Source organism: Erpetoichthys calabaricus, chromosome 7 (assembly GCF_900747795.2).
Source record: "Erpetoichthys calabaricus chromosome 7, fErpCal1.3, whole genome shotgun sequence".
Taxonomy (NCBI): domain Eukaryota; kingdom Metazoa; phylum Chordata; class Cladistia; order Polypteriformes; family Polypteridae; genus Erpetoichthys; species Erpetoichthys calabaricus.
In genome coordinates this window covers 18,273,635-18,292,915 of record NC_041400.2, presented here as the reverse complement: position 1 = coordinate 18,292,915, position 19,281 = coordinate 18,273,635, and the positions used below count along the sequence as shown (strand labels likewise).

At 41.2% G+C, this 19,281-nt stretch overlaps 1 protein-coding gene across 1 annotated transcript in view; it reads right to left on the bottom strand.

Moving 5' to 3' along the window:
• klhl2 (kelch-like family member 2) overlaps positions 1 to 16,722 on the bottom strand; it is a 104,612-nt gene extending 87,890 nt beyond the window's left edge. Inside the window, exon 1 of the mRNA XM_028805002.2 lies at positions 16,296 to 16,722. Coding sequence (XP_028660835.1) covers positions 16,296 to 16,357 — 62 coding nt within the window. The 5' untranslated portion in view covers positions 16,358 to 16,722. The remainder of the gene's footprint in view (positions 1 to 16,295) is intronic.
• Between the last annotated feature and the right edge of the window lie 2,559 nt (positions 16,723 to 19,281).

The following is a 19,281-nucleotide window of genomic DNA, read 5'->3' as shown; positions in this document are numbered from 1 at the left end:
TCCTTGGTCACCTTCCTAACTAGCTTAGCTAACCCAGCTAGAACAGATGTCAGCTTTAGAAAAAAATCCCAGTTCTTCAGAACATTTACCATTTCATAATACGGAGGCCACTGTGCTGCTACAAACACTCAAAACTTTAAAAAATTGTTTTATACTGTTGCCCTGATCTTTGACTCACCACAACCTGATCGTGAAGGTCCATAGAGAGTTTCTTAGACTTGGCTTGGTGTTTGTCCAGACATACAGTGTGAATTGTTTGACCTTACATACAGAGGTGTGTTCATTTCTAAATTATATCTAGCCAACTTAGTACACCACAAATAGACTCCAGTCAAGTTCTAGACCGACCTTAAGGATAATTAAAGCAAACAGGATGCACCGGACCACAATTTTGAGGGACACAGCAAAAGGTCTGAACACTTCAAGAATAAGAGACTTCAGCGTTTTATTTTTAATAAATTTGCAAATCTTTCTGAAAAGCATGTTTTCACTTTGTCCATATGAGTGTAGATCGATGAACAAAAATGGCAAACTTATCATTTAAAATGAAACCCACAACACAATAGTGTGCAGAAAGTGAAAGAGAGTGAATACTTTCTAAACCCACTGTTTGTTGAGTCATGCACCCAAAAAATTCCTAATTTAGAATCACAAATTAATCTAACATCCACAATATGGGAGCAGGGTTTTGAGGATTTATGGCAGTTATTTTTGCATTATTATCACCAATTTGAGTTTTTAACTCTTATTCACCGATCTACCCCAGGATGGCCATTTAAGATGACAGAGAAGAAAATGAAAATTAAACAGAGAAAGAAACATGTGTGCATTCCACATAGACAGTTGACCAGGCTGGGGTCTCTGGAGCTTTAAATCAGCAATGGCAACCATTTTGCTGACCTTCCCAACAAAAGCAAACGTTACACTAAATTCTCAAACTCACTTAATCCAGTGGGGTCAGGGCAGAGGAATGGTTAAGAAATTACTAGACAGGAAACAGCCATGGAAAGCACACTGTTAAAATAAAAAGCCCACTCCCACACACACACATTCACATTGTGCCATTTCTTAAACAAACAAGAATAACTTAAAAGTCAGTTACATGTGGTTCATACAGAAGTTACACCACACAGAAAGGTAAAAATTCAAAAGATCAGAGACATACAAAACTCACAGACATGAAACCTTCATCCAGAAGCGATCTCACAGATGAGCCAGCTGTGCAAAATCTCAGTGGGACAGATCATATGCTGCCAGCCAGGCACAGAAGTCAAGTCAAATAGATAATCCACTGGTGTGCAGGCTCCGAAGAGGAATTTCCACCGTCAGCTGCTTCTCATACAACAGAGTCAATCACCACAATCACACAATAAAGCGTTTTTTCCAAAATAAAACTCAGCTTCCAAATACTGTACTCATTTATGAAGACAAGTCTAGATGCTGCAGCTCCAAAACTGCAGTACTGTATACGCTTTAAACGCATTAACCTGAAAAAATGTCAGACTAGTCAGAAAATATTCACTAAATAAGACAGAGTGCAAACAGAGAATTTAGCTGAGCATCAGGTAAAAGACAAATGAAAAAAAAAATCAGAGTTGCATAACAAACCACTCGTGCAAAGTGGCAGATCAGATTGACTTGGTTTAACGTGGCATTTTACAATTTGCAAGCCCACTTAATCAAGGAACTGAAAAGACGCAAGCAGGTCCACAAATAAAAAAGAAAAGAAAATGTATGCTGGGCATAACAGGTGTATACACAGACTTGGTTAGTTAGATTGAAAAAAATTTAGAGCATTTTAACATTTTCGAGTCTCTTTATCAAACAATGTGTTATGACATACTTTATAACAGCGACAATAAAAATCTAGCTACATGTACTAGACGTGTACCATAAAAGATTGTTAAATATCACTTTACAATATGATTTGGCTGAAATAGCTTTCACAGACCGCAGATTCCACCTCAAGTGAGGAAGAAAATCATGTGCTGTTGCTAGCTGATGGATGTGAAGGGTCTGTGGCCAGTTCTAGTTTACATTTCCTAAACATAATTTTTTTGAAAATAATCACCAAATCCAGACTTAAAACCTGGGCTGAAGACTCAAGCTAAAATTGTTGGCTGCATTTGAAAATGGTAGAGAGAAGATTATTGTGGCAGTCTGAGATAAATAATAGTGTCCAAGAAATATTGAATCATTATAATCTTCAGATTATGAAGCTATGAGGTTGTTTAAACGTGTATTCAGCATTTCCTTTACACTAAAGTCACTGTAGAATAAAGTGTCATTAAATATCTCATTTTTTTAAATAAGCGGCTTTTATTTTTTTATTTTTGTGGACGTCAACATCATGTCACTTACCTGCTTCGATTTCAAGGAGCAGGAGAAGTGACCTGCTGTGACTGAGATTAGTGTGGGAGTGGGGGGAGGCAGAAACAAGACTGTTAGCAGGACTGAGCCCTGCATTTTGGTTAGGGATGCTTCGATGAGGTTTTATTTAAGGCCAACACCAATCACCAGTTAATGTTACTTGATCAGTATTTTTGGGTTTCCAACTCTAGCTGAATGCTACATTCTAACATACTAAGATAAAAAGAGAAGGAAAACCAGCCACGTAACAGAGGATGTTAAAGCAGTTAGAGATTCAATTTCAGGTAGCCAAGTTAACAAGGTACTTTAACTCTTTCAGGGCTGATGTCGACTTTTGTCAAAAGGAGGAGTTGTCGATGGTAATCAACTATAAACTGTGACAAAACCAACCGTTATGTTTTAGTTGGACTCTTGTTGCTAGAAGGAAAGTTAGATTCATTGGTTTGACCGAGATCTCCCGTGCTCACATTAGTAGCAAGGCGCAAACAACGGCAAAAATGGCACTGACATTTGGCGAGAGATCAAAGCGAGTGCATAAAGCAAAATACTCCGTGGACGACGTTTTGCCTATTATGTCTGAACTGGACTATGACTTGTCAGACTCAGATTTTGATACAAGTGATTGAAAACGAGTGTGAGGTTCCAGCTTCAGCTGATTGGTCCCCAGCTAGTCATTGTACTGACAATGCTCGCCAGGGAGGACTGCCACTTAACAATAATAAGGAGGTAGAAACCAGCGCTGCTGCCTCGCAGTTGGGAGATCTGGGGACCCGGGTTCGCTTCCCGGGTCCTCCCTGTGTGGAGTTTGCATGTTCTCCCCGTGTCTGCGTGGGTTTCCTCCGGGCGCTCCAGTTTCCTCCCACAGTCCAAAGACATGCAGGTTAGGTGGATTGGTGATTCTAAATTGGCCCTAGTGTGTGCTTGGTGTGTGGGTGTGTTTGTGTGTGTCCTGCGGTGGGTTGGCACCCTGCCCAGGATTGGTTCCCTGCCTTGTGCCCTGTGTTGGCTGGGATTGGCTCCAGCAGACCCCCGTGACCCTGTGTTCGGATTCAGCGGGTTGGAAAATGGATGGATGGATAGAAACCAGATTGCAATGCACCGCAACTTTGTCCCAGGCACACAGACAGCCTGGCAGCAAGCCTACCACACATTCTTGGCAAACTGGCAGCCACAGCATGCAGCAACAAAAGTTTAATGTTGATTTCTGTGTGAAAGCATTGCTTTTCAGAAACTATGTTTTTTGAAATAAATATTCAGCCCTCAAAGAGTTCTCCTACTTCCACACCAGTATTCTATAGCTGAAGCAGGGTGAAAACCGTGTATGAGCACCACTGAAGAAAAGAAAGTCCCGAACCTGTGTGGCATCTAAAGCATTGTCCAACAAAAGGTGACGGAGATAAAAGTAGACTTGTGCAAAAAACAGGCAAATTTAAAATATAAAATTGTTAAAACTTCTATCAATTTAGAAATGTTCTTGTTTAGGGATGTTAATGATTAAATGTTCCATAATTAATGTTTGAGTTTTAACTGACTGATCTTACCAATAAATTTAAATCTGCAGTAAACTTTCAACATGTATCAATAAAACTGAACTTTGAGTTAAATTGCCTTGCTGCAGTGTTAACAACTAATACGGTCATTTAAATAGTCGCAAGGGCAGTACGTAAGCTACAAGTTAGTTATATAGTCTGCTTTGGGATTAAAAACTGAGTAACTGAAATGTGCTAAACGTAGCATGGTTTGGGAAGCATTCGGAGTAAAACTGCCAATACTGATGCTCTGTGTAAGAAAGGACAGAGCCGACTATACTTCCTTAGAAGGCTTGCGTCCTTCAACATCTGCAATAAGATGCTGCAGATGTTCTATCAGACAGTTGTGGCGAGCACCCTCTTCTACGCGGTGGTGTGCTGAGGAGGCAGCATTAAGAAGAAAGACGCCTCACGCCTGGACAAACTGGTGAGGAAGGCAGGCTCTATTGTTGGCATGGAGCTGGACAGTTTAACATCTGTGGCAGAGCGACGGGCGCTCAGTAGGCTCCTATCAATTATGGAGAATCCACTGCATCCACTAAATAGTATCATCTCCAGACAGAAGAGCAGCTTCAGCGACAGACTGCTGTCACTGTCCTGCTCCACTGACAGATTGAGGAGATTGTTCCTCCCCCAAACTATGCGACTCTTTAATTCCACCCGGGGGTGGTAAACGTTAACATTTAACATTATACAAAGTTATTGTCTGTTTTTTACCTGCATTATTATCAATCTTTAATTTAATATTGTTTATTGTATCAGTATGCTGCTGCTGGAGAATGTGAATTTCCCATTGGGATTAATAAAGTATCTATCTATCTGCAACCCATTTAATACAGTACAATGCTAAAATATAAAATCAGCACATCTAAAATGCAGGTGGAATGGTGGTGCAGTGGTAGCATTGCTGCATTGCAGTAAGGAGACCAGAGTTTGCATCCTGAGTCCTCCCTACGTGGAGTTTGCATGTTCTCCCCGTGTCTGCGTGAGTTTCCTCCCACAGTCCAAAGACATACAAGTTAGGTGAACTAGTGTGTGTTTGGTGTGAGAGAGAGTGCGTGTGTGTGTGTGTGTGTGTTTGTCTTGCAATGGACTGGAACCTTGTCTGGGATTTGCTCCTGCCTTTTGCCCTATACTATCTGGGATTGGCTCCAGCAGACCCCTGCGACCCTGTTCAGGACTAAGCGGGTTATAAAATGACTCATCTGAAACGCACCATCATTTACAAAGCTCACTACAGCACCTACCATGTCAACAGCATTTGCAAAGAAAGATCATCAGCAATCAAGGGAAAAAAATCAAACACAGGGGTTAATATTGATAGATGAATAGTGACATGTCTTACAGTAAATATGACAAAGTGCTTTTAGCAGCTAATTAGTTTCTTTGAAAAAACAGAAACACATAACTTCTTGAGGAACTGCCACCAGCAATATAGAAAAACACATTTTCCAAATTGAGTTGAGAGCCCAAGAGTCTGCTCACTTTGGTTTGGAGCACCATACAGCAACACACTTTTCCAATATTCACCCCCATGGCAAATCTCCATCTCAAGTAAGCTGACAGCACTGTACGTGAGAACATGGACTTGTGTCCCTTTCACAAGAAGGAAGTAAAAGCTCAATGATGATTGGGGCAATTTTCATGTGGTTCCCTTTCAAGCAATATCTACAGTAAGTATCTAGCCATATTACTTGTTTAATCCAACCACAAAACTTCCAGTCTAAAAATAACAAAGGTGGCTCAAGTAGACCGGAGGTTAGTAAAGACCACGTGGGCTCTAGTAGCAACAACATTTAAGATCTGCTCTCTTTGGATTGAAGCACACTACACCGTAGATCACCTGATAAACCCAAAGTCACCTCACAGTCTAACCCCGTACCAAAACCCATTCTAACTAGGTTGACAGCTCTGCAGAGATGAACACAGATGTGGAAGAGAAGTGTCAAGGTTTTTCAAAAGATGTTGCAGTCCCATAAGGGTTCAGTTCAAACTGCTGTTGATTCTACTTCAAGCACATCAAACCACCTCAGCACCACAATATTCTAAATACATTCAAAAACCATGTGTTCAGCAGGATAAAGGTAGTTCAAGTGGATCTGAGAGCAGTAAGGCCAGCATGTGGGCTCCAGTAACAACAGTGACAAAGACGTTAACTTCAGGGTTCAGTCTGGAATGCCACACATCAGACCAATATTCCTTTAATATTATCAAATGGCAGTTTTTCATCTAAGCCAAAACGATAGCATTATACACCTGGGCACAGACATGCAAGAAAATGGCAAGTGTCTGAATTACAAAAAGAGGCTTCAGCTCAACTGGCTCTCCCTTAATATCAAAACAGCACCCACAATGACCCCGAAATCTTCAGTTCAAGCAAGATGAAGTCCCAATCAAATAGATCTGAGGTTTCAAATGACAAGCAGCGGATTCAGAGAATATTCATACCCTTTCACTTTCTGCACACTTTACGGTCAGATCAGGTTCAGGTCAGATTGGGGAGCATGCACTGGTACAGCACCCACCACACGACGAAACAGGATCCCGGTTGGCAAATCCCTGAACAGATGTGTGGTGAAGCCCAACCCTACAGAAATGACCATCTATCTGCAGCAGCCAGGTGTTACGTGGGCATCCCCTTGGCCTGGTCCAACCTCAACAATGAGGATCCTGCAAACCGGATCACCCTCTGAGAATTGTGCCACATGGCCGAAGAACCGTAAATGACGCTCCCTCACAATGCAGGAAATGTGCCCCACTCAGGACTCCATGAGCAACTTTTACTTTGATACAAAGTCAAACCAGCAGTACCCAAAGATTCTCCGAAGAGACACAGTACCGAAGGAGTCCAGTCTTCATTTCAAGTCACTGGATAGCATCCATGTCTTGCAACCATACAGGAAAACAAGAAGCACCAGGACTCTAAAGACTTGGACTTTTGTCCTTTAGTAGAGATATCAGGAACGCAACACACCACTTTCAGGCGACCTCATGACCCCTATGCTCTGCCAAGCTGTCTACTGACTTCATAGGAAGAGTCACCAGAGACATGAATGTCACTGTCAAGGTAAGTAAACCTCCTGACGCAGTCAATAGTCCCACCACAGACAGACACACAGCTGATGGCTGTTCCCAAGAGGTCATTAAAGGCCTGGATCTTGGTTTTTATCAGGACCCTCACAATCCCAGAATCACACTCCTCACTCAGTCTCTCGAGAGCCTCAATTGACTTTGCAAGTATCACAGCACCTTCAGCAAAGTCAAGATCGGTGTGTCTTTCTTCACCACCCAACACCCAGGCCATGCAACCACTGAACTGTGTAGGAGCAGAACATACCACTGACGAATCCCAGAGTTTCGGCCTCCACTCTGCACAGCACTCACAGTACCAGTGTACAGGTCGGCCATGACATCCAGCAACTTTGGGGGGGTTCCTGCTAAGTCTCAGAATGTCCCAAAGGGCAACTTGATCAGCTGAGTCAAACGCTTTATGAAAATCGACAAAGGCTGCGAAGAACCTCTACCGATATTCCTGTTTTCACTCAATGAGAAACCTCAATATCAGGATGATATCGATGGCAGCCTTCTTAGGAGTAAAATCAGACTGTTCCAGTTGCTGGTAGGTGAGCAAATGATCACGGGTCCTATTGAGGATGACCCTGGAAAGAACCTTACCTGGTACCATAAACAGTGCTATCCCCCTGTACTTGCCGCGATCCAGGCAATCAACCTTCCCTTTTCAGATAGGGATGACAAGTCCTGTTCTCCAGTTAGTTGGGATGATGCCCGTCTCCCAAATGGAAGCAAAGATTGCCTGCAAGGACAGCCTTACCACCAGCCTGGAGAAGTTCACCCTGGATAAACTTTATTATGCTGTAGATTTAATTTTAAATGGATAATTTTTGGGATTTTCAACCGTCAATCTATATTCAATAACAAAGTGAAAACACATTTTCAAAAATTTTGCAAACTGATTAAAGATCAAAAACAAATTTCTCATTTACATAAGTATTTAGACCTTTAATTCAGTACTTCTTTGGCAGCAATTACAGCTTTGAGTCTCCTTGAGTAAGCCTCTACACACCTGGATTTCAACAGTTTATACCATTCTCTCTGGCAAATTACCTCAAACTCAGTTAGACTGGATAGTCAGCTCAGTTTTGGGAGCATGGACTGGTACAGTGCGTTGCTACACCCACCACACGACAAAACTGCCCTGGTTAGCAATACACTAGGCAGACACACGGTCCAATCCCACCCTCTATCTGCCGCAACCAGGTGTTATGTGGGTGTCCACTTGGCCTAGTCCAGCCACTCGGGTCCTCAACAGTGAGGATACTGTGAGCTGGACCACCCTTGGGGAAATCGCACCACATGGCCGTAAGTGCCGTAACTGCCACTCCCTCAGAATGCTAGTAATGTGTCTTATTCGGGACTCCGTGAGCAACCGCTCATTCGACACAAAGTCGAACCAGCAGTACCCAAGGATTCTCTGAAGAGACACAGTACCAAAGGAATCCAGTCTTCGTCTCGGGTCACTGGATAGCGTCCATGTCACACAACCATATAGCAAGACAGGAAGCACCAGGACTCTAAAGACTTGGACCTTCGTCCTTTTGCATAGATATCGGGAGTATCCATAAACGGTCATCTTCAGGTCTCTCCACAGATATTCTATTGGGTTTAAATCTGGGCTTTAACTGGATCACTCGGAGACTTGTCCCGAAACCACTCCGGCATTTTCTTAGCCACATTTTTTGGGTTATTGCTGTGGTGAATGGTGAACTGCCGCCACAGTGTGAGATAGTGTGCACTCTTATGGGTTTTCCTTCAAGAACCATTCTGTATTTGTTTGCATTCATTATTTCCTCAATTTTGACCAGTTCTCACTGTCCCTACCACTGAGAAGCACCCCATAGCGTGATGCTGACACCACCATAGGGATGGTACCAGGCAGGTGAGAAGCAGTGCCTGGACTTTACCAAACATAGTGCTAAGTGCATAGTTCTAACCAATCAATTAAAAATTTGTCTCATCTTTTTTCTTAGGTACTCACACAAGATATGACACTAATCAAGATGACTGATGACAAAGGCTTTTGTCAGCCTATCATTTTTTTTTTTTTTTTTAGACTATGAACCACAGATCATCGTGAGGGACCGCCAAAAGCTATAGAGAAAAACATTTTCCCAAAAAAAAAAAAAAAAAAAAAATTGTTGAAAACTCAGCTAGCAATACAGTGGAACCTCAGTTCACGAACGTCTTGGAACACGTACAAATCGGTTTACGACCAAAAAGTTCGCCAAACTTTTGCATCTGTTCATGACCACACACTCGGTATACGAATAGCGCACCGATGATTTCTGCATGTGTTCAGTCTCTCCCTGTGCAGCGAGCGAGACAGACTGACACGCGCGAGAGAGAGAGACAGAGACAGACAGAGACAGAGAGGGCCGGCCACATAAGGGCTTATTTTTAAAGAGACAAATCCCAGCATTGTTTTAACCTCACTGTGTTTAATGAAGGGGTGGCACGGTGGCGCAGTGGGTAGCGCTGCTGTCTCGCACTTGGGAGATCTGGGGACCTGGGTTCGATTCCCGGGTCCTCCCTGCGTGGAGTTTGCATGTTCTCCCCATGTCTGCGTGGGTTTCCTCCGGGCGCTCCGGTTTTCTCCCACAGTCCAAAGACATGCAGGTTAGGTGCATTGGCGACCCTAAATTGGCCCTAGTGTGTGCTTGGTGTGTTTGTGTGTTTATGTGTGTACTGCGGTGGGTTGGCACCCTGCCCGGGATTGGTTCCTGCCTTGTGCCCTGTGTTGGCTGGGATTGGCTCCAGCAGACCCCCCGTGACCCTGTGTTCAGATTCAGCGGGTTGGAAAATGGATGGATGGATGGATTAATTTAATGAAGACTTTTTTCTATTGGATTTTAACCTCCACTTCACTTCTGTTTACAGCCATCGGTTTGTAGCGTGCATTGTTGCAATGTTACTTTTCTTGGTGGTTTATTAAATTACGGATTTTTCAAATGTTCATTTTTTTCCCTGTGCTTAAAACTCATTTAAAAAAAAAAAAAAAAAAAGTGTTTTTAGCGAGCAGTTCGTAGTGCTATAGCGCAAACTCTTGCAGTGTTAGTTTTCTCTGTTGTTCAAGGTTTTCTCAGTGTTATTCAATGTTTTTACATTTAGTTTACTATTACGCTGTACATTATATGGTATGATTAACTATACTTGTGCTTAAAAATCTTTAAAAAAAAAAAATTTACATACAGTTTGTACGTCTGGAACGAATTAATTGTATTTACATACAATCCTCTGGGGGAAATTATTTCGGTTCACGACCAAATCGGGTTACAACCAGAGTTTTGGAACGAATTATGGTCGTGAACCAAGGTTCCACTGTAACCAATAAACTTGCTTTCACTCTTAACCCTCTCTCAAAGATATTCTAGCCAGACAGACATGGTGATTTACATGCAAAGTGGTTCTGTATGTTCATGATAACACAAAAATGTCATGGCTGCTGATTCACTCAACCCTATGACCTGTCCCTCAGTAGCAATTTAATTTTGCAGTCCTTTAAATGCAGTTTAGCAAACTACAAGTAAGAGGTAGCCACTGTAACATAAAACCTGACTGGTGGCATGTTGCTGGAATCATCATCCTTGTGACAGGTTCTCCCACCTCAGCAGATGACTTTAGAATATTAGAACAGTCTGGACAAGAACAGGCCATTCAGCTCAACAAAGCTCACCAGCCCTAACCACTTAATTCTTCTAAAAAACATCAAATCTAGTTTTGAAAGTTCTTAAAGTCCTACTGTCTAGCATGCTACTTGGTAGCTTATTCCAAGTATCTATGGTTCTCTGTGTAAAGAAAAACTTTCAAATGTTTGTGTGAAATCTTCCTTAGCAACTTCCCAACTGTGTCTCCTTGTTCTTGATGTGCTCATTTTAAAATCACGGTCTTGAGCCACTGTACTAATTCCATTCAGAATTTTAAATACTTCAGTCATGTCACCTCTTAATCTTCTTTTACTTAAACTGTAACGGCTCAGCTCTTTTAATCTTTCTTCATAATTCATCCCCTGTAGCCATGGAATCAGCTTAGTCACTCTTCTCTGGAGCTTTTCTAGTGCTGCTATGTCCTTTTTGTAGCCTGGAGACCAAAACTGCACATGGTACTTCAGATGAGGCCTCACCAGTGTGTTATAAAGGTTGAGCAGAACCTCCTGTGACTTATGCTCCACACATCAAGGCGCTATATAACCTGACATTCTGTTAGCCTTCTTAATGGCTTCTGAACACTGTCTGGAAGTCGATAGCTTAAAATCCACTACGACTTCTAAATCCTTCTCATAAGGTGTACTCTCAACTTTCAGTCCTCCCATTGTGTATTCAAACCCAACATTTTTACCTCCTATACAGGTATGTTACTGACATTAAACTTCATCTGCCACAAATTTGCCCAACCCTGTATGCTATCCAAGTCCTTCTGTGATGATTTAACAGATTCCAGATTATTTGCCGATCCACCTTTCTTGGTATCTTCTGCAAACTTAACCGACTTGTTATTTATATTCCTTTTCAAATCATTTATATATATTAAAATAGCAGTGGCCCTAGCACTGACCCCTGCTGGTCACCACTCTTAACCTCAGCCAATTCTGATGAGGTTCCTCGCACCATCACCCTCTGCTTCCTGTGTCTGAGCCAATTCTGCACCCATCTAAAAACATCACCCTGAACTCCCACTTCTTATAGTTTGATGTCCAGCCTCAGCCTCTCATGTGGCACCTTATCAAATGCTTTATAAAAGCTCTGTTAAGAGTGACCACTAGATTCATGATCACCTCCCTGACCAAGGCCTTTCTTGACCGGGTACTCAGTTTGGCTCAACAGCCAGCTCTAGTAAGAATCCTACTGATTCCAAACTTCTTTTGTTTGACAGTTATAGAGGACACTGCAATTCTTGGGAACACTCAATGGCTTTAGACATGGTTTCATACCCATGCCCTGATCTCTGTGTTGCCACAATTTGATCATGAACTCTTAGACTACAAGGCTTTATTTTTTTTACTGACATAAGAACATAAGAAATTAAGCACAAGACCATTCAGTCCGTTAATCTTATTTGTTTAGCTTATAGCCAAGATGTCCAAATATCTCATTCAGGTACTTCTTAATAGTTGTCAAGATTTCCGCACCAACTCCCATGTCTCGATAGTTTGTTCCAGATTCCTAAAACTCTTTGCGTAAAGAAGTGCTTCCTGGCTTCAGTCCTACATACAATTCCCACCAATTTCCACTGGCGTCCTCATGTACGTGATTAACCCCTTTTTTATATTTATTTTATTGATTTTATTAAAATCAAATAACATTCCATACAAATAAGTCAAGGTTCGAAAAAAATCAACCCGCTCCCATGAGAAAGAGAGCTAGGCCAGCAGAGTAAAACTTTAAACTAGTAAAAATTAATAAATGAATAAAAATAGAATAAAAAAAGGGGAGAGAATCTGATTTTTTTCCAATAGTATATAACGTCAGTTACCCACTAACTTAAAATAGCTAGGATTCTTCCAGTTGAACCAGATATGTCTACGTGCCAATAGTGTAGTAAAGGCAATTACAGTTTGTTTGATTCACCCTTAAGATGAAAGAATTCAGCTGGATCAAGTTTGTCTTTGTGAACTTTGAAGATTTGGATGAGGTCCCAAAGCAGCCTCCTCTAATCGAGACTAAACCGATTTAATTCTCCGTGTCTGATAGAGTACAACATGTCCTTAAGTCCTGGGACACACCTGGCCGCTCTCCTCAGCACAACTTCAAGTGTTGCTGTGTCTCTAGATACGGCCTCACTAGAGTATTTTATAGTCTGAGCATATGTCCCTTGATTTATATTCAGAGGGCTTATGAGTTGGAACATAAAGCCTTCGACTCCTCAATTTCAGGTGCCACCAACTTCAACTCCTCTATTTGTAATTAGACCAATACCTTTACTATGATGATTGTAGGCACAAAACATACAAGACATTTCATCACTGCCAGCATGAATCATCTGCTACTTTGCATGACTCTGACCTGTTAAAAGTTTGTGTTTAAATTCTGTACAGATGTTATTGTTGCTCACAAACATAAAAAATAAGACTAAACTTACAAAATTAAAAAAGAAGCTATATTTTTATCCAAAGTCTAAAAAAATATTTTAATTTGAATTAGTATGTATGATATTGGAAATTTTAACACATTATATTAGAAATTAAATTTGAGTCTGAGTCTGTACTCTGACCTGTTAAAGTTCAGGTTTAAAGGCTGTAGAGCTGCTGTTATGGCATACAAACATTAAACATAAGCCTAAACTTACAAAATAAAAAACGAAGCTATTTTTTTATCAAAAGTCTAGAAAAAAAATATTTTATTTTGAATTAGTCTATGCGATATAGGAAATTTTACCACATTATAAATTGCATTTAGTCAGAGTTGGAGCAAGCACATTTTTAACCCCAACTCCAGTAACCCAATAATTTACTTCTCACTCTGACCCTGACTGCACAGCTCTGGTTTTTACAAAATAACCTAACATTTTATTTGCCTTTTTAATTGTTTCTGCACATTGCTTAGACGACGACAAGGTGGTGTCAACATAAACCCCTAAATCCTTTTCGAAGGTTACTTCCTGCACGTCGGCGTCTCCCGTCTTGCATTTATAATTGACGTTCCCTTTGCCAACGTCGAGCACTTCAAACTTTTCTCCGTTATGCACTGCGAATTGTGGGACGTTATATACACTGTTACACGTGCACCTTTCTAAACAATGTCTAATTAATTTGTCACTGGTGGACTCCATTACAAGTGTTTAAAATTATGAAGGGAATTAGTCCAGAGGATGGAGACGGTGACTTTAAAATGAGTTCATTAAGAAGATGGTGGCACAGTTGGAAACTTGTTAAGGGTAAATTTTGCGCAAACATTAGGAGATTTTTTTTCTTTTTACAGAGAACCACAGACACTGTGTGGTAGACGGTAAGACTTTAGGGACTTTAAAAACTAGACTTGAAGTTTTTTTTAGAAGAATTAAGTGCATAGGACTGGTGAGCTTTGTTGAGATGAATGGCCTGTCCTTGTCTAGATTGTTCTAATCAAGGTCTAGTCACATCAAGGAGAATGAAAGCAAACAGGATGTACCTGACCACAATTTGAGCTGCAACAATCTTAAAACTTATATGAATGAGAAAATTCAGTTTTTAATATATTTGTAAAACCTTTCTGAAGATAAGCATAGATTGATAGATAGTGACAAAAGCACTATATAAAAAGGTAAAGAAATATCATTTATGGGCAAAAATGCTACATTTATCAATTTCAAATGAAATCTACAACACAATAAAGTGTGCACATTGTGAAGGGATTTGAATACTTTCTAACATTTTGATCAAATTGGTATATGTGATATTGGAAATTTTAACATATTATTTTATATTACAAATTACATTTAGTCAGAGTTAAACCCACCATATTTTTCTATCCAACTCCAGTAACCCAATAATTTTCTTCCGACTCCGACCCTGACTGCACAGCCCTGGTTTTTAGAAAATAACCTATCACTTTATTTGACTTTTTAATTGTTTCTGCACATTGCTTAGATGATGAAAAGGTGGTGTCAACATAAACCCCTAAAGCCCTTTCAGAGGTTGCTTCTTGCAGGTCAGCATCTCCAGTCTTGTATTATAATTGACGTTCCTTTTGCCAGCATCGAGCACTTCAAACTTTTCTCCGTTTAGCACTGTGAATTGTGGGACTTTTTTTTGTTCTTTATTTCACCTTATACAATTTCTTGTATTAGGAACTTGTTAGTTTTCGCATACCCCTTGGGGTCAGAGCGCAGGGTCAGCCATTGTACAGCACCCCTGGAGCAATTACAGGTTAAGGGTCTTGCTCAAGGGCCCAGCAGAGTAGGATCTAAGCGAAACCTAAAAACTCATCTTTTTAGAAAGTCATTTTGTTAAAGTATTTTATAGACTCTTCTGTTCTTTTTTATTTTTTATTTTATTATTCTATTTTTACTCTGTAGCACTTTGGGATTGCTAAAATATAAAGTGCAATATAAATAAAATTTATTATTATTATTATCTCTTTTGGCAGTGACGGGGATTCGAACTGGCAACATACACAGGTACACGTGTGCCTTTCTAAATGATGTCCAATCAAATTCACTTTATCACAGGTGGACTCCATTTTAAGTGTTTAAAATTATGAAGGGAATTAGTCCAGTGGATGGAAGACGGTGACTTTAAAATGTGTTCATGAAGAACATGGCGACACAGTTGGAAACTTGTTTAGGGTAAATTTCGCACAAACATTAGGAGGTTTTTCTTTACACAAAGAACCACACACAAAGTGTGGTACACAGTAAGACTTTACGGACTTTCAAAACAAGACTTGATGTTTTTTGTTTTTAGAAGAATTAAGTGGACAGGACTGGTGAGCTTTGTTGAGCTGAATGGCCTGTTCTCATCCAGATTCTTCTATTGTTCTAATCAAGTTCTAGTCACATCAAGGAGAATGAAAGCAAACAGGATGTATCCAACCACAGTTTGGGATGCAACAGTCTTAATACTTATATGAATGAGAAAATTCAGTTTTTGATTTTTTTTTTTAATACATTTGTAAAGCTTTCTGATGATGTTTTCAGTTTGTCATTATGTGTTATTTAGCATAGATTGATGGATAGTGGCAACAGCACTATATAAATGTAAAGAAATATTATTTATGGGCAAAATTGTGACATTTATCTATTTCAAAGATAATTAAGTGTATAAAGTGTGAAGGGATTTGAATACTTTCTGAATCCACTGCATTAGGAGTCTTCCAACCATTCATTTGAAAAGGTTGCTTTCAGGGCTGGGCTCATTTCAGCCTGGAGGGCCAGGTAACAACCTGATTAAGCCATAGTAACCACCAGAGCCAGGCTGCACGCTGAACATGCAGCTCAGCGAGGCTGAACGCTCGGTCCCCGCAGACGCAGAGGCGAAAGTGAAAGAAACTGGCACTTGGAACTATTAAGATATAAATTGGAAGATGTGTTAGGCTACCACATTAACAATTTCCACAGCCATGTAAACATACTGGATATTCCCCGCCTCGTTACCCATACCACACAAACAGGCGTACCAAACACGATGAAAAAACGAGCTGGAGAGTTCGGCCATGCCGGGTTAAACGTAACATCTTTGTGATCCATCCCCGCAAAGCCCACGTAGGTACCAATCCATTAAGAGACACTAACACGTTAATGCAATTCGGAATTCACCTTTAGGGTGCGATCCATTTCGGTTCTCAGTAGCTTCTAAGCCCCCCGATCACCCCCGCAAAGCGCAGAGAACATGCGCCGCTCACTTACATGGGGTGTATCTCCATGGCGCTGCGTGTCTTCAGGCTCTGCTGTCCGCCAGTCTGCACCATTCCATCTCAGCACAAAGCGGGCCTTCGGAGCCCATTCATTTTAGAGGGACTCCACTCCCGTCCAGTCCATCCTGACGGCTACCCTCTCGCGCTTCACTTCGTCCCGGTGAGTCACCTCCGCTGCAAACCAGCTAGCTCTGGGCAGGAAAAAAAAAACGACAGCGGCTCCAGCCGCGCTCCTCCCTCCGCCTGCTTTCAATCACACCTCACAAATCCGCGGCAGCCAGCGACTGCCGGCAGAGCGCATCACGATGACAGCTGCCTCCGGGTTCAGGGGTTTGGCGGACTTTGGGGAACACCTGCCCAGAACGCCTTTTGTGGTCAAAATATACAAACAAGGAGACTGCGGACAAGACCGCCTTTCGTTTGGGGACCGGAGCGCTCACACAAAAGAAGCAGCTCCCCCTGCGTGTGGAAGACTTGGCACGAAACGGAGAAGCAAGAGGCTAAGAAACTGGTGAGCGAGCCAAGTCAAACTGGTAAAGTAAGCACGGGGCTGGCAGCGATGCCTCCAAATGATAAACCCTTGTGCTCCAGACAAGAACTACTTTTAGGGTGTTACGAAAGTAACACATTTAACTGTAATTTACCAGCCGCTCACGCAGTTTTTAACTTTTAAGGTGGAACGGAACGAGAAGTAAAGCAAAATGACGCCTTTTATTGGCAAACTAAAAAGATTACAATATGCAAGCTTTCAAGGCAACTCAGGCCCCTTCTTCAGGAAAGATGTAATACAGAAAGTGGAATTCCATGTGTTTATACAGACACCAGGGCAGATACAGCATTGGAAAACTTTTAAGCGGGTCATCTTAAATGTAAAAAAAAATATCAGATCTCTCCAGGCTAAAATTCATTTAGCGGGACAGGAGAACAATGTGTAGTCAAGATCTTTTGATAAGACAGATAACTGTCCAACAAAGTCTTTTGAAGTTTTTGATGAGTTTTTCCTTGCAATGTGGATCTGTAGTCAGGCTGTCTGGGTCAGCCCGAGAGATGTAAATAATCCTCATATCTGGTGGTAAAACTCTTTTCTCTATTTAAGCCATGTTGTAATGTGTTAAATTTTAACATGAGTTTAACTTCCCATTACTTTCTGTCTTGTTGTGTGTTTTGAAGTTGCCCATCCAGGGGTGTCGAACTCCAGGCCTGGAGGCCCGCAGTGGCTGCAGGTTTTCATTCTAACCCTTTTCCTAATCAGTGACCAGTTTTCACTGCTGGTTAACTTCTTTTCCCTTCATTTTAATAGCCCTGTTTTTAAGGATTCAGGCCACTAAATGTATTCCTTTCTTCATTAAATGACAGCCAAACAGAAATGAGATGTGAAACAAACCAACGGATGATCACCTAATTTGGGATTTCGAACTCCAACCAATTTCAGTCTAAACAATCTCTTAATGAGAAGCCGATTCTTGCTATTAATTAAACCCGTTCTTTAATTCCATGGCTTGTTGCTGCTCTCATTCTGCCACAGCAGACATTTCCAAAACTGTTGATTTTTCTGTTTTTTTTTTCTAAGAACACTGTCAAAATGTTTTGGTGAGCTGAGAGATCAGCCTTACTGAGACCTTCACCTTTCTTTATTTTTAGATATCGTGTGATGGGCACAGGTGAACTTGTCATGTGGTGGCTTGTTTTGTGTCTCATTATTGTTTGGCTGCTAATTAAGGAAAAAGAAACAACTAAAGGGACCTGAGTCAAGTGAATTAAAACTAAAGCAAAAGAAGTTAATTAGCAGCAAAAACTGGTCACTAATGAAGAATATGGTTAGAATGAAAACCTGCAGTCACTACGGCCCTCCAGGACCGGAGTTCAACACCCGTGCATGACATAAGCACTGGGATTTTAAAGTCCTTCTCACAGTGTCCATTGCTGATAAAGTGAGCTCCTACAGGAACATCCCTATTGCCATGTTTCATGTGGGCTCTGTGTAAATCCGTTTTTTAGTGGAGTGTTTGTCCAGTTTCTTCTACATAGAGTGCAGTGTCAGGACATTTCATACAGAGAATTAGGTAGACCATATTAGATGATCTGCAGGAAAACAATCCCTTTATGCAATGTTCTAGTCGACAGTGCGGTATAACTACACAATCTGTATTAGAAATGTGAGCACACATTTTACATCCTTTCTATAGCATTATCTGTTGGTTCACTTAGGGAGCGTCTGAAGGAAAATCCAAGCAAGTAGGCAACTTCACTCTCATACTTTTGAAATCAATATAGAAGAGGTGGGCATCAAACCGAAGCAGACCCAGGCATCACGCTTTGATGGAAGGATAAGAGTCTAACTGTGGACGGGATGCAGATCCACTAAAGCTCATACAGCAATACAGACAACTGACAGCCGGTCAGCCATCTGACTGACTGCTTTTTTGGTTCGGAATCAAGTTAAACAAGCGCCACAATATTTATTTCTGTAGCACATTTTCATACACAGCATGTAGGTCAAAGTGCTTTACAAGGTGTCAAAAAATATTTACAAGAAAGGAAAAACAAAATCAGTTAAGAATTTCTCCATCTACTATACAATAAAACACTTAAGTGTTGTCTTAACAGCATCATAGGTCCCTGGATAAACATACGTGGGCATCAAAAACATCATGGGCACCTATGCCCATTGTGCCCATATGTTAAGACAGCCCTGACACTAAGCTCTTTGTGTCCAGTCCCTCTGACCAATCTGATTGGTCAGTTTAGCTTTAGTGTGATTGGTCAGTTTGGCATTGGTGACAGCATCAAGAGGGTAAGTGTGAATGCGATATATATGAGGAGGAACAAAGAGGCATACAAGGCACACTGAGCGTGTCACTTTCAAAGGCATCAAGTATAAAACCCGACAGCGGACATGAGGTGAGTAAAGCAACTGACTCCGCCCCTTCTCATCTGATAACCATAAAACACAGGCAGTCCCACAATCTGGTGCCTCA